This window comes from Coenobita brevimanus, chromosome 46 (genome assembly GCF_032717465.1).
Source record: "Coenobita brevimanus isolate Jiangsu-jjx chromosome 46, ASM3271746v2, whole genome shotgun sequence".
Lineage (NCBI taxonomy): Eukaryota > Metazoa > Arthropoda > Malacostraca > Decapoda > Coenobitidae > Coenobita > Coenobita brevimanus.
Genome location: NC_136999.1, coordinates 12,052,489 through 12,068,323, shown reverse-complemented (window position 1 = coordinate 12,068,323; position 15,835 = coordinate 12,052,489). Strand labels below are relative to the sequence as shown.

The following is a 15,835-nucleotide window of genomic DNA, read 5'->3' as shown; positions in this document are numbered from 1 at the left end:
TATGTATACAATTGACCCACATTCAGTCGTATACATAATGATATTGTGTCACTGTTGTGACAAGAGGTTGGCATATTTTCGTTACAACAGAGAGTTTGTGATTCGTCAGAGCCGATCTCTGTTTCACTTCGTTCATCTAATAATGACAGGAACATTAACCCGCGCCGTCCCGAGGACGTACTTCCACGTCCTCACGTTTTGTCACAGCTAATCCCGAGGACGTACTTCAACGTCCTGCAATTGCAAGGCTCATAATTTCCACAATTTTCAATTTTCGCGAGTCATTTTTGGTACGTATACACGGGACACCTTCCTCAACAAGATGCCAGGCAGAGACAATGCCTTACCCAGCATGACCTCCTCCCCCCCCTGCAGGCCCTTTTCTCAGCAATTCACCTGTTATCAGTGACCTGGCCAGTATAGCCATGTCATGCCACGGTACGAAATTCAGGGCCAGAGTGATTCCCCAATCAATGACAATGTGGAGGACAAACTTTACATAGTATTAGAGGAAGAAACAGTTAGAAATGATGATCAGGTAATGTGGCAAAAAAAGGTCAGGTATTAGTGAGTGAAACAATGCTTATAATGCCTATATTACTGCTTGAAAACCAATATACTCTTGTACTACATATAAATTCGTAACAGTAAATAAATAAATACCGTTTATGAGTGGTGTGAAATAGTTATCCTCCCATAGAACTCGTTTTCTTTGGTGCCAGCCTGATAGAAAACCCAGTAAGGTAAGGAGGCTCTCCTACCTGTAATGAGTATTTTAAACCTCAGGTGAGCGATTTCTCTATGAATTTTCGATGTTTCTCACCAAAAGCGAAAGTTTAAGCAAAAAAAAAAGAGGTCGAAAAATGCCCGGGATTGGGGGGTACCAGTGGTCGAAAAGTGGCCGGGACGGGGCGGGTTAACCTTACGTGTTGATATGTAAGGCTTAAATTGCCACGTTCATATGAATTAGTGGACGTCCAAAACCACACAACCTGTGTTAACGATAGACAACCGTATGTCCTTGTAAAACAAGGTCCAACTTGCAATGTGTCACGTAACACCTTACAACAGGATGAAATGATAGGCAGGTATACCAGAGTATTGTGTGTCGCTGATTTGTTGGTGCTTCATGCAGAGGTGTATGATAATATAATATGATCAATACCTGACGGATCATTTCATCATTATCTTTGTTTCTGTTGGTTAACAATGGGTGGGACTGGGGGACGAGAGGGTATGTGAGGCGTTTGGTAGAGACAGCAACCCAGAGAGAAGGATGGTGGGAGGGGGAGCGAGAATGTATGAGAAACGACATCATATCTTTCTTCAGGTGCTGTTTATATACTCTACTTATTTCTTACATTATAATAGAGGACGTGAGCATATAAACAGTAACACATATTACACTAATGGTCTTCTTTCATTTCGCCTTTCTCATATGCTGTGGATAATAGCACAGTATTACACATTAAATGCCTTTATATACTTACCCTTACTGGTTCTGATTGTATATAAAAACGATCATCACACACTAACATCACACTCCTAGCTCAGACGTTGTCGGGTGTGGAGGTCTGGCCGTTCTGTCTCGAGATTTCGACTCTGTTCGATTTATTCTTGAAGAATTTTGTCCAGTTTACTCACTTTTGCCAGTTTGGGGACTTACTCTCTGGTACTGAGGAAGATTTTAACGTTTTTCCAGGTTTTTCTGGGACTCTGTCTCAGATTGCCTGGGTGTGACTGAGAGTGTGTGTGTGTGTGTGTGTGTGTGTTTGAGTTTGTGCTTGTGTGTGTGTGTGTGTGTGTGTGTGTGTGTGTGTGTGTGTGTGTGTGTTTTTCCGGCCGCCGTTAGTGTCTCTCTGCGTGGTACGAAGCCGAACCCTGAAGGGGTGCCGTTAGGGCACTTCCATGAGGGGGGCCCATTAGGGGCTGATTATAGGAAGCGCAGAGAGCGGCTCTGATAGAATAGGGAAGACCTGAAAGGGGCAGTGGCAGGGCCTCCTACATTGCCCTTTAGACGGCAGGGAGCATAGGCAGCCCATCACTGTAGGGACCTTGCCGGCTTTTTTCTTGTTTATTGTTTGTGAGTGAGTGTCAGTGTGTCGGACTGTGTGACAGTGTGAGTGGTGTCAGTGAGTGTCTGCTTCTCAGTCCCAGGGACTATGAAGGGGACCCAGACCCCTAGGCCTACAGGGCCAGTGCGCTCGCCTCCCAAGCAGAGGCCTTCCCGCCCTGCTGTTGTGTCAGGCGCGAAGCGAGAGCGCCGTCTTTCTGACGGCAGCTCTCGCTCGTCGAAGTCTGGCGAGGCCTTTGGCCCACCCCCTTCTACCCAGCCTTGTAAGCAGAGGCCTTCAGGTCCTGCTTCTCAGCCAGGTGCGAAGCAAGAACGGCGCCTATCTGATGCTAGCTCTCACTCGTCGACAGCTGGCGAGGCTTCTGCCTCATCCCCAGGACCTCCCAGTGCACGAGCTGCAGCCTCATCTCCCCCTTCCACCGTAGCACGTGCAACCAAGGTTGCACGTGTTCATGAGGCGATGGACGAGGAAGTTTCGGCTCCTCCTCCTCCTCCTAACACCAGCAGCAGCAAGGCCTCTTCTGCTGCTGCAGATAAGGCAGCTCACCCTCCCGTTGCACCAGACACCGCAACTGATCCATCATCAGCTGCAGCTGAAGGAGATATTGACGGCTTCACAGTCGTCTCCAGGAGGACACGCACCAACACCCCTGCCAAGTCCTCCTCAACTGATGCTACCGCTCTCTCCCGACCCTCTGCTATGCAGGGAAAAGGAAACCCCTCCGTTACCAGCCGACCTCTCCGTCCTGCACGGAACTCCTCCAAAGTTCGGGCACCGGCTGTGTCAGTCAGGTCTCAGGCCTCCCCAGTCTCCAAACACCCAGCCTTCCTTCTTCCACCTCACGACTCGTTTCCATCGACCTACGAGATCGTGATGGCATTGGAGGAAGAACACCCCAACCTTACATTCACCATTCACGAGGGACAGGACCAAGCGACAATTCTAATCCCTCAAGACGACACCATAGTACAGGCACTGCGAACAATCACCTCAGCTGCAGGGAATATGATCAATATCCAGGAAATAGACCCCAACCTCACCGCCCGGAAGGTAACCCTTATGGGGTACCCACTGTACTACTTGCTGACACCCATCCTCCGACACCCTCAGGTGGAAGAAGCAGCACGTTGTCTGGCAAAGGGGGAACCAACAAGGCAGGGTGTGGTAACATTGAGAGGCATCATCCCACAAAAGCTCCAGCTGGGCAACTTCAGCACATACTTCCTCCGCCCTTATTCCACGGAACCTCTCCACTGCTTCAAGTGCCAGCGCTTCGGCCACCACCAGAACAACTGCAGTCGCCCTCCAACCTGTGCTATGTGCAGCGGCAAACACAACACCCAGCAGTGCCTCGACAAGTTCAAGGCTGGGGAACCAGTAACACCGAAATGCTCCAACTGTGCAGGTTCCCACCACGCATGGAACAAGTCGTGCCCAGCCTGAAAAGAGAGGGTGGAGAGAGGGATCGAGTGGCAACGAAGGTGGGTGTGAGAGAAGGAGATCGCTTCCCCTGCACCACCAGGCACGTTTATATGGGGTCGAGATCTCCACAAGTCTCGCAGCAACTCCAACAACCGCCCAACCTTCACACAAGAGGAATTCCCTCCCCTGCCAACCACAGCCAAGACACCTACAGTGCCTCCTCATCAGCCGACCACTCCATCTACAGCCAGTACTCAACCTGTAACCCCCCACCAGTCTCAGCCATTGCCCAGACAAATGATGCACGACTCTGTAACGCAGACAGAGTCAGTGCCAGCACCATCAACCATTCAGCCAGCCCCCATTCTGCCACCAGGGAAGGTCGCTGTCAATCGGGATGCCCTGTGCATGCTTGGATGGGAACTGGGGAGGGCCATCATGGCCACAATAGGAGCGCAACTGGGCTGCACTCTCGACCCCACACCACTTGGCCCATTCGTCGATCGTCTGGTCGACGAATGGATGAAGGACTCATTTCTAGCCCCATCCACACTGGCCAGCACTCAGGATGTTCCTCCACTTGCCCAGGAGAGCGCATCAGCAGAGGTATGCATCCACTCCCCAATCTCCACTCCACCAGCAGCCGAGTCTCCAAACTCTCCTCAACATCTGCCACTGCCAGCTCAACTGCACCTCCACAGACAATCCAGGGATCCCAGGCGTCGCCACAGGTCCACCAGTCAGAAACGGCGGTCCCCATCGGCCTCCCCCAGAGGATTACCCCGGCAACGCTTTCGGTCTCCTCTACCATCCCAGGATGTGCCAACCATGGACGGCTGAGACTCTCCTCACTCAATGCCTCTCAATCATCTGCCCCACAAACAGCGCCATCCTCGACATCTCTTCAGCACAAGTCCTCCTATGGTCTCAGGATCATTCAATGGAATATCCGTGGTGCTCAACATAAACGTGCCCTTCTTGAGGAGGTTGCTCACCAAGATCGAGTCAACATATTCCTCCTTCAGGAAACTCTAATCCCTGCCAACCACTCCTTGCGCATAAGGGGCTTTAACACTTTCCTTCTGTCACATGCTCGCGGTGGCCCCCGTGGGTGTGCAATACTAGTCAGAAGCCACATCCCCGTGTCAGTCATCCAATCGCCCCCACATTGTGGAGACGGAATCGAAATGCAGGGGGTTTCTGTCACCCTGGCTACCTGCACTCTTAAGATCTTTAATTTATACCGCAGCCATTCGGCAGAATTAGGCTTAGCGGAACTTTTTACTCAAGCCTCTGCTGAACCTACACTGATTGGTGGGGATCTCAATGCTCATCATCCATGTCTCGGCTCCCCTGGAGCCACAAATCCTGCTGGACGCCATATTGCTGAGCTCATAGAGGGGGTGCCCGACTTATTCCTCCTAAATGACACGCATGTCCCCACTCATTTACAAGGAGGTAGGCTAGACCTTACCCTCACCTCGTTCACCTGGCATCCTTAATGCAGTGGATGATACACCCCAATCTTCTATCTGACCATCACGCCATCCTCTGCTTGATTGATCTAGCCAAGATTCCTGGACCTGCAAGTCCCCCCTCACGGTGGAACACCAAACAGGCCAACTGGGACCTATTTATGACTACACTGGACCAATTACTGAGCTCTTCAGCCCCCTCCCCTGATATCGATGTCCATGAGCGGCAAATATCCACAGCCTTCCAGGCTGCAGCTGAAGCAGCCATCCCAAAATCATCTGCTAACAGATTTCATAGGGGTCGATGGTTCTACTGTGGTCGGGTGCGGGAACTCAATCACCGCTTAAACAGGACAAAGAAAATATACAGAGCTCACCCAACTCCTGCCAGTCTCCATTATCTTCGAGCTGTTATAGGCCATACCATCGATGAGAAAAATAAGATTAAAGAAAAGAAATGGCTTGAATGGTGTCGATCTCTCAGGGCAAACACAAGGCTGGGACAACTTTGGAAACATCTGAAAGCTGTCTCTAACCCCTCTCCAGCCCGCCCTCCCTTTCACCGTGACCCTGAAGGAGAGGCAGAGCGATTAGCTACACTGTTTGCTCAACGCATCTCCCCGGATCAGCTTCCAACTGCCACTAGTCTTCGCCAAGCAGCTTTACAACATGATCGTACATCGATCATTCTCGCTGCACAAGAGCACCTTGCCGATACTGACCAGCCCTTCACCATTCAGGAGCATGAAAAGACCCTCAAATCCAGCACAGACACCGCCCCTGGACAAGATGGAATCACCTGCTCCATGCTAGCACACACTGGGACAATGACCAGGGATGCCTTCCTTGCTTTGATAAACCACTCATGGGAACTGGGTACCCTCCCTACTCAGTGGAAACTGGCAGTAATCCAACCCATTCCAAAACCGAAAGATCCCGGTGCCTACAGACCCATCTCTCTTCTCAGTTGCCTCTGCAAAACTGCTGAAAGGATGGTTCTGCAACGATTACAGTGGTGCACAGACTCTCCCCATAGCCACTTCTTTGCCTTCACCAGGGGCAAGGGGGCAGCAGAATGCCTTGGCACGCTCATGACAGAACTGCGAAGGGGCAAAGGGCTAGCCATATTTATAGATTTGGAGAAAGCCTTTGAACTTGCGTGCCCAGAGGCAATTCTCACCGCTCTAGCCAACAAGGGTGTCCGTGGGCGGCTGCTTTGCTGGCTTGCTAACTTTTTTACTGATCACCAGGCAGTGGTACGTTTTCAGGGCCATGTCTCCTCCATACACAGGCACATCAACGGCACTCCTCAGGGCAGTGTCATCAGCCCGACCCTATTTAACACACTTGTTGAATGCCTCTTACGTGTAGACCTTGCCACCGGTGTACGCCTCCTCTGTTACGCCGACGACCTAGCTATTGTCGTCCATGGTGGGCCATATTATTTCAAAGCCCAAAGAGCCCTGTCTCGTCTATACCACGAGTGTGCAGAACTTGGCTTCAAAATAAATGAAAATAAAACAAAAGCCTTACCGTTTGGTATTGCCATCCCCACAGAGCAACTCTATCTTGGTACCACACCAATTCAATATGTCACCACCCATCAGTACCTAGGAGTATGGCTCGATTCCAAGCTCACATTCCAGACCGAAGTAACCTACCTGAGAGAGCGAACCAAACTACTGCTCAGTGTGCTCCGAGCTCTTGCAGGGAAGGGCGGAGGAGCAACCTACCATGTCCTTCGCTTGTTTTATATACAGGCTATCCGCTCTCTCTTTGATTATAGCACCTCTGTTCTACCAATGTTAGAAACATCGCTGCTTAGTAGGCTTGAGGTTATTCAAAATGAGGCTCTACGAATAATGACTGGCTCCCCAATGTGGACTCGCCTTTGCAATCTTCGCCTTGAATGCAATATGGAGTCCCTGTACCACCGTATTCAGGCGAGAGTTGCAGGGATTGCTGCTAAACTGGCCCACAATGGGTCTCCACTCCCACTTTTACCCAAAATAGTAGCCGCAGTGAATCTGCATCCTGACCTCCTCACTCGCAGCTGGACTCACAGTGTGGCACAGGCCATCCACACACTCAATGTGGCTTACTTTATGCAACAAGCCCCTGATGTGCCTCTTCTCTCTTTCCAGCAACCACCACCATGGTCCTCATTATTCAAGTTTGTCATCAGTCCTTCCTCTCCTAAAGCACATACCCCTATACAGCAGCTGCGCCAAGAGGGCCTCCAACGAATTCATTCACTCACCACCCCTGACTCAGTTTCTTATTATACGAATGGCTCAGTCATCGCGTCCAAAGCCGGAGCTGCATTCATATGTGGTGATCGGACCTTTGGTGTTCGAGTCACTGATGGCTCCTCAACGCTACAGACTGAGCTAATTGCCATCGCTGAAGCCTTTAGGGATGCGCAGGTTGCTACATCGGCTCCGAAAGTTATCATCCACACAGACTCCCTATCGGCACTTCAAACACTCCTACAGCCTTATCACTCTGACAATGTACGGCTAATAACCGACATTCTCAACACAGCCCAACAGCTTAGCAGTGGCAACCGCTCCATCACTCTTCACTGGATCCCCAGTCATGTTGGCTTAACAGGGAACGAGAAAGCAGACGCTGCTGCAAGATTTGCCACGGAGCATCCTCAGGTTGACGTTACCGCCTTGGTCAGCCTCTCTCGACTAAAGCAGGCTTTACGTGCTACATGTCCTATTCTCAACCGAGACGACCATGAATCCTATGTCCTCCAAGGCTCTTCTTCTGCCACTTGGTTTGCTATGGCAACCTAATATGAGCCTCTTTCAATACCATGATTCATCCCCAGCAATATTCTTCAAGGTATTCGTCACCTGCGCCTGGGCTACAAGTGTCATAGCCAGATCGTGGGAAATGGAGATGAACCTACCTCTACTTGTGCACACTGCAACTCCAATACGCCGTTCCCCCTCCTGCACTACCTCCTACGGTGCCCAGCCACGGCACGCCTTCGAGTTGCCAACACATATCCTAATCCCGACATACCTCGCCATCTACCCATTGCCCACTCGTACTTTTCACTACGTAATGCAGCAGCCTGTGTTGTCGCAACTACACCCTTTAACATCCTCTCTAATGTTGTGCAGTGTGCACCCCCCCCCAAAGTAGGTTATTCAACCACCCCTAGTGTTAAGCCCCATATCACTGACTGGGCCAAACAAGGGCCCGGTCCTCTCTAGAGGAGAGGAAAATATAATAATAATAATAATAACTAACATCACCATTAGCCGTTCCACATCTATCCAACAAAGGGTTCACTGGGGTTGGGGGAGGGGCGGTGGAAGTGGGGTGTTTGATCGCCTGGTCGCTCACTGGCCGTGCCTCCGGCTACCAGGGGGGGGGGGGAGAGCTTAGTGCTTTCGGGTGTACAAAAAAATTTTACATGTGGTGTTTTTATATCAGTGGCACAATACGAGGGGATGGGCCGTGAAGAATTCCCATATTCTGTTTTCACTATATACCTAAGGACCACACTATTATATATATATATATATATATATATATATATATATATGGTGGTAACCATATAACCAGATCATATCTGCTCCCTACGTGTCAGCAAGTGGGTTGTTGGAAGGTCAGTGCCCCTCCCCGTAAAACAAATAACTCAAAGTCAAATGACCACCCCTTACGGGATTATGGCGTCTGGCAAAATAGATAGACAGATAGATAGATTTATGCAAGGAAGAAGGAACCAAAGACTTGAAGTCTGCAAACTGTCCCCTCCATGAAAATATAACAAGATAATAGACAGCCAGATTCAAGATCCGTTCATTCGAGATTTTCGGAGTTGTTGGTGGCTACACTGGAGAAATACTTTGCTCTAAACTGAGAGGCCCCGAGTTTGATTTCCGTGTCGACCATAGAATGTTTTAGAAAAGATATCCTTGTCTTCAACATGTTCGCAACGAGAACTGAAATTGGGGCCTTAATTGTAGACTCGATGGTTACGTGTTATAGTTTGAGGCAATATTTGGATGTTTTCATTGTCACATGGCCTTACTATAATAATTCATAGATGGTTGAGCACAATTCTTACAACATCCCTCTCTATACCAGTAATAAGAACTTTCACCAATACTGATAATTAATATATCATCCTTCTTTAGAGCAAATATAATAGTTACAAAATTCTATTATTAAACTATGAGCACTCACCGACACTAAAAGGGAAAAACCCATCCTTCTTTGGGGAGAACTTTCCATCGTCGTCCAGCCAGCGTTCAGGACGGAACTGGTCAGGGTTATCCCAGAGGTGTGAGTTGTGGTGGATGAAGACTGTGGCACTGTTGATCACGGTACCCTGTGCATAAAGACGGTAACTAGACCAGTGTTCTAAGTGGGTTTGAAGATTTCGTGACACCCTTTCCGTAGCTAGTTACTCTGCACATTACACTTTTACATGCTCTTAGGTATTATTGTTCCAAACTATGTAGATGTTATAGCACTGAAACAGATTACTGAAACATTTTAAGGCATAATATCGGCAAATAAAATGCGACGGAAGAAGAACTACAATGGCTCTTGTGCCACCTAGAATTTGGCCTTATAGTGCATCATTTACCTGGCGCCATGAAGGCTATGTAAAAGCAATGCGAGCTTATCTTTTTCTCCTCGTATAGAAAACAAAAAGAAAAAATAAATAGCCTTCGCTACACACAAACCATATTTTCTAAAGCACTCATTTCCACAGGGTATACTGTAATGGCTCCTACCCTTCCCCATTATAATTCTCTTTAAGCACACCCGTTTCTTTAACCCTACAACGTTTTCAAACTGTGGGGAATTTTTTATATAAACTTTACTGCACTGAAACCACGACACTTACATCATTTTCATACGATATGCTTACCGCCCCAGACCAAGCCCCACCTCCCACCAGAATTCCAGCCTATCCCACACGCATTTTTGCTTATCACGCCCATTTCTTTACCCCCACCCTGTCTTTGACGGCTTCATGGCAGAAGCAGGTCATTTGGTCCGACAAGCGCGTTTGTTTCTCATGGGACGAAGATCCCTTTTTCCTTTCAGCTCTGTTGATGGCCAAGTTTGTAAAATAGGAGGGTCGATTTGACTAAGAATTTTTTTTTTCTTCTAAATTGATGGAAATCTGTTACCCCTTTTAGCTCATTTGATGCCCAGTGCAGTCAGACTGAAGGATGGATTTAACTGTACCGTGTCTCCCTCCCCCTAACCTGTCAAGATCATTAAACGCTTCCTTCTCAGTTGTTAGCTAAATATAGTTGGAATGGTAAGTCGAATTGGCTACTGCGCGTAATATCTAACACCTTTTATCTCTGTTGATGAGCAGATGCAGTCAGATCTGAAGGTCAGTTTAATAAGCAAAGAGACTGACAGCTAGCTCATAACCAAGGATCACTGAATTTCATGCAACCATTGCTTAGAATTAATGCTCTGGAAATGGTTCAGATCTGTCGAGTGAAAACAAACCAGTTACAACAACAAGGAAACTTGGTTTCTACCTGTTAACTAAGGCTTGTCGAATTTAATATAACCACGACCTAGTATTCAATTTCTGGCAGTGGCTCAGATCCTCAGATCCGTCAAGCAAAAACGGACTCAGTATTATGATACTCAAAAAACTTCCACATGCATTTCTTACCATCTTTAGCAAAAGTCTCTAACGCCAACATTATACCTTATAATTTGCTTATGGTAACTGAATGGTAACAACCTATCCACTATTATCCAATTGAGGTGTAGGAGCTCGGGGCTAGGCAGTCGTTGTGCAGCACATTTCACACATTTGATCCGGTGCCGTATTGTCAGGACTCCATATTATAATTACAAATCATAATAGATAGATAGATAGATAGACAGACAGACAGACAGATAGAAGCAGCAAGTCAGGGAATAAGATAGGTATTGTGTCTGCGAGAATCGAGCAATGCTAAACATGCTTACACACACTAACTCAAGGAATGCTTGATAGGCACACGACAGCGCCTCGTGACCATACACACACATACACACATACTCACACACAGGCTTCTAGAAACTTCACATTAGAATATTCCACGTGACACGACCCCTGCTAAAATAGGAATTTAGGAAGCAGAGCTCAGAAGGAGACAGGCCATAGAACCGACAGGTAGTAGGGAGAAGGAGCCTAGCAACATGGGCGAGAGGGTGGAAGAGAGAGAGAGAGAGAAAGAGCGAGACAGGGAGGTTAGCTTGCGGGACTCTATACTTCACTCGTGTGTGAGAGACTTTAATATTTCCAAGACAAATAAAAATAGTCCCATACTAATCTTTACCTCTCCTGTCATTGCATGACAAAAAGGGAATGAAGATTACTTACAAAACTACTCAAGTATAACAACCGCTCGTCCACGAGTATAGTACTGTATATGTATAACTGATCTACAAAACTTCACTACCAGCACTTACAAAGTTATTGTAAGATATGGTGGCAGCGAACGTACGAACCTCATCTACGAATCTACAGAGAATTTCTACAAAAGCAGGCGAGACTCTAACCAAGATTAGCTTCAGTTCTACAGCGAATTCCTACAAAATACGAGTCTACAAGCCTACGAGCCCACGAGTTTACAGTTGATTCTGCAGTATCAAGATTGAAAACAAAAAATACCTCTTACAACCAACAACTCACAACCAGCTCCTGCCAGTATTCTCTCCAACCAGCCCCCTCCGTCTCCCCGATCATCACGCTGATTTAGAGGCGAAGAGGTCACAGGACGTCTTGCCAGTAGTTTAACAATCTACTGTTACAAACAATCTTGCAATTCCTATGACGAACCAACGAACTACAACCATCTACAATCAACTACAAGCAACAACTCTACGAGTCGTCTGTATAATCTTCTACATGCACCTACAAGTAGCGGCAGTCTTCATCCCACAACGAGTAAATCACAAGAGAAAAGGACCGAGAATACATCGAGAAAGAAAAACAAAACAAACAAACGAAGAGTGAGACACGACTCACAACCATCTGACCTTACCCTTCTCTCTCCACCTACCTCCACCCAACCTCCACCGCTAAGGCAGAAGTGCGAGGTCAAGACGAGGAAGCAAATACCAAGTCCATATTCACAACTCATCTTATTCACTCATCTTCACTGAAGTTACTCATCGCTACTCATTTACTCACCACAGCTACCAGTGTAGGAAGTCGACGTCACCATACGTGTTTGCTGACAGGACGCCACGCCTATCAACGTGTGTCTGACACCCCACACGTCAATCAACCCGTGAAGAACAACGCTATCACCACGTGCAACACCACTCACACCATTCCCACCACGGTAAAAATTAGTGAGTTACATAGTTACTTCATTTATACAATACACAGTGATAGACCAAAAAACTACTGCACAAACATATAAAACATGCTACATAATTACAACTTAAATACATATACCTACTTCAATTATCTTCATAATTCAATCATTATATACTTGCACCAACAATAAATATTCTACACTGTATATATTCATTCATTTATTATAGCATTTTTTTACTACCAACGAGTGTTACCATTTATACCTAAATAAAAATGCGTGTTTCATACATACAGCTAATCATTATTACATCTACAAAGTAATAAAGAAAATATATCATCAAAGTTACTCAGTGAGCGATTAAAAGAACTGTATTAAACATTTATTAATTAAAGCTACCTTGTGGAAACAGATAAATTAAGTTACGAGGAAAACCAGAAAAAAAAAATGGCCAACACAAATGACGTTAGCAAGAATGAACATCTTCAACACAATCGTGAAGACAAAGATTTCCACACAATGCTGACACATATATTGCCCACGATAGGTACAAGTGAACAACAAGTCAGTGTATATAGTTAATACTGTATATAGTGTATATATTTTTTATATATAAAATAACAAAATATGGGGCTATATATTATCATTATCAGTAATATCTGTGCAATATAAACTAAACCTTAAAAAAGGGTCCCAAGGGAATTAATCAGCAATTATGCAACCATGAAAAACACACAAAAAACGTAGACAAACGAAGAAAAACAAACTATACCAAATCGATACATACAAAAAAAAAAAAAAAAAGGAAGAAAGAAAAAAGAAAGAAATACATTAAGATCACATATCAAACAAATGAAAGTAGGTGTAAGTGTTACTACAAATGCCAAAATACCACAAACTACAAACAAAAAAGGAAATTGTTGTCTCCACAAGCTAGTGGCATAGCACATCATCACTATTATCGACCGCAGCATGACCGGATTCAATGTCAGGACTGCAATTATTACAATTATGTAACTACAAACGATATGTAACAATTATGTAACGACAAACGATTGCATTATACAACACTTGCTACAATTATGTTACGACAAACGATATGTAACAGTTATGTAACGACAAACGATTGCATTATGTTACACTTGCTACAATTATGGAACTACAAACAATATGTAACAATTATGTAACGACAAACGATTGCATTATGGTACACTTGCTACAATTATGGAACTACAAACAATATGTAACAATTATGTAACAGTTGCATTAACAAGATGTAACTTTTATATAAGTTTAACTACAATTATAAGGCCATCACAATTATGTAACAGTTGCATTAACAAAATGTAACTACAATTATAAGGCCAACACAATCATGCATTACCACAAGATTATGTAACAATTCATACAATGTTACAATTATGTTCTACCAAAATGTTACTACAATATTATGTAAATTCATACAGTGTTACCACAATTCTGTATTACCAGAATCATCACACAAGTTAGGTGAAATATTAGACATTACTAATAACCTAGCAGTATTACCATTGCACAATTATATGCGTATGTCTGTTATACATACACATCTTACAAAATGTCATACAATAACCATTGTATTTGTTCAATTATGTATACAACTTGTTTAACATATAATATTACTGAACCATTACAATATTAACATGAATATTATATGTATACAATATTATAATCAATATTATGTACTAATAGATTAGCATATGCCAATGATGATTGCTGTCGGAGGACCTCCAGCAGCGTGACCGAGCAATGTCAGGACTCCACATTATAATTACAAATCATAATAGATAGACAGATAGATAGACAGACAGATAGAAGCAGCAAGTCAGGGGATGAGATAGGTATTGTGTCTGCGAGAATCGAGCAATGCTAAACATGCTTACACACTCTAACTCAAGGAATGCTTGATAGGCACACGACAGCGCCTCGTGACCATACACACACATACACACATACTCACACACAGGCTTCTAGAAACTTCACATTAGAATATTCCACGTGACACGACTCCTGCTAAAATAGGAATTTAGGAAGCAGAGCTCAGAAGGAGACAGGCCATAGAACCGACAGGTAGTAGGGAGAAGGAGCCTAGCAACATGGGCGAGAGGGTGGAAGAGAGAGAGAGAGAGAGACAGGAAGGTTAGCTCGCGGGACTCAATACTTCACTCGTGTGTGAGAGACTTTGTTAATATTTCCAAGACAAATAAAAATAGTCCCATACTAATCTTTACCTCTCCTGTCATTGCATGACAAAAAAGGAACGAAGATTATCTACTTACAAAACTACTCAAGTATAACAACCGCTCGTCCACGAGTATAGTGTATGTATAACTAATCTACAACACTTCACTACAAGCACTTACAAAGTTATTGTAAGAGTATTTTTTTTATCTGAGCATCATCTTTGTTCAGCTTAGGAGAACCCTCTTGCCACTTAAAGGATAGACGAAGGCTACATCTGAAACCTCCAGTGTGAAATGTCTCACTTAAGCTAAATAAAATAGTAAAGAAAAAAAAAATAACAAGGATTATGATAAGAACAGAGTCTTCGGACTGAAGGGGTGGAGTGGCTGACCAGTTTACTTCCAGCAGTGGCATTATATGTTCAATAAAAAAAAATCTCTTGGAGATAGAACTCATACGCATGGTGGGTTTCATGCCATCTGTCCATCTTGAATGTTGTGCTGTGCCAAGACAAACATCAGAATATGGTGCCAGTCACGAATAAGTGCTATGAAAATGATCTGTAGCCATTATACTGCACTGTTCAGTTAATGAGGCACGGGAAATGCATGAGTCTCCGCCAAGTGAAGGCCGACAAGCTATTGTATAGGACGTTCTAACTACTGGTTCAGTATTGTCTTTTCACCTTAACTTGCCTGAGATTTTCGTCATTTTACGGCTTCAGGACAGAAAAAGACAATACTACGGCTCTACATCCTTTCCACAGCACTACCTTGTGACCAGCATCATATTCTAATGTTAATCTATTGTCACAACTTAGCATTCAAGATAGAGAGATGGAAAGTTAAGACCAAGTTTAAGTGAAAAGATTTCCACTTGCACCTCTTACCCTACTCTCCTAAAGCCTCCTACATAGCTATGCCCAACATGAATTAATAATTAACTCCTTCCATTCGGTGACGTATTTTCAGTTTTATTCGTTGATGGACATTGTTTCGAGCCGCATCAATACAAACGGTCTCTATAGATCATAACAAAGTCCTCTGAAAATATGAAAAACGTAATATTAAAAAAAAAAAAAAAAAAAATCCATCCTCCGGCTGCAGGAGACTAGGGAAACAAACTAATAAACAAATAAATAAATAGCTGACAAAGAGGTCCCATTGAGCCTCTTAACTCCACGTAATACAGCTATCAGCCCAGGGGTTGTATGAACAAACTCTACTAAGGTAAAGCTGCATTTAAAACTGTACACATGTTTGTACCCAAACAGCAACGAAACTCCTCATAACCAACCCGCAGTGTACGTAGTGTACATGACAGA

At 44.9% G+C, this 15,835-nt stretch overlaps 1 protein-coding gene across 1 annotated transcript in view; it reads right to left on the bottom strand.

Annotated features, from left to right (window-relative positions):
* Positions 1-15,835, bottom strand: part of LOC145398812 (cytochrome P450 2L1-like) — a 43,254-nt gene that overhangs the window by 9,282 nt on the left and 18,137 nt on the right. Inside the window, exon 6 of the mRNA XM_080271621.1 lies at positions 9,182-9,326. Within this exon, the coding sequence (XP_080127747.1) occupies positions 9,182-9,326 (145 nt within the window). The remainder of the gene's footprint in view (positions 1-9,181; positions 9,327-15,835) is intronic.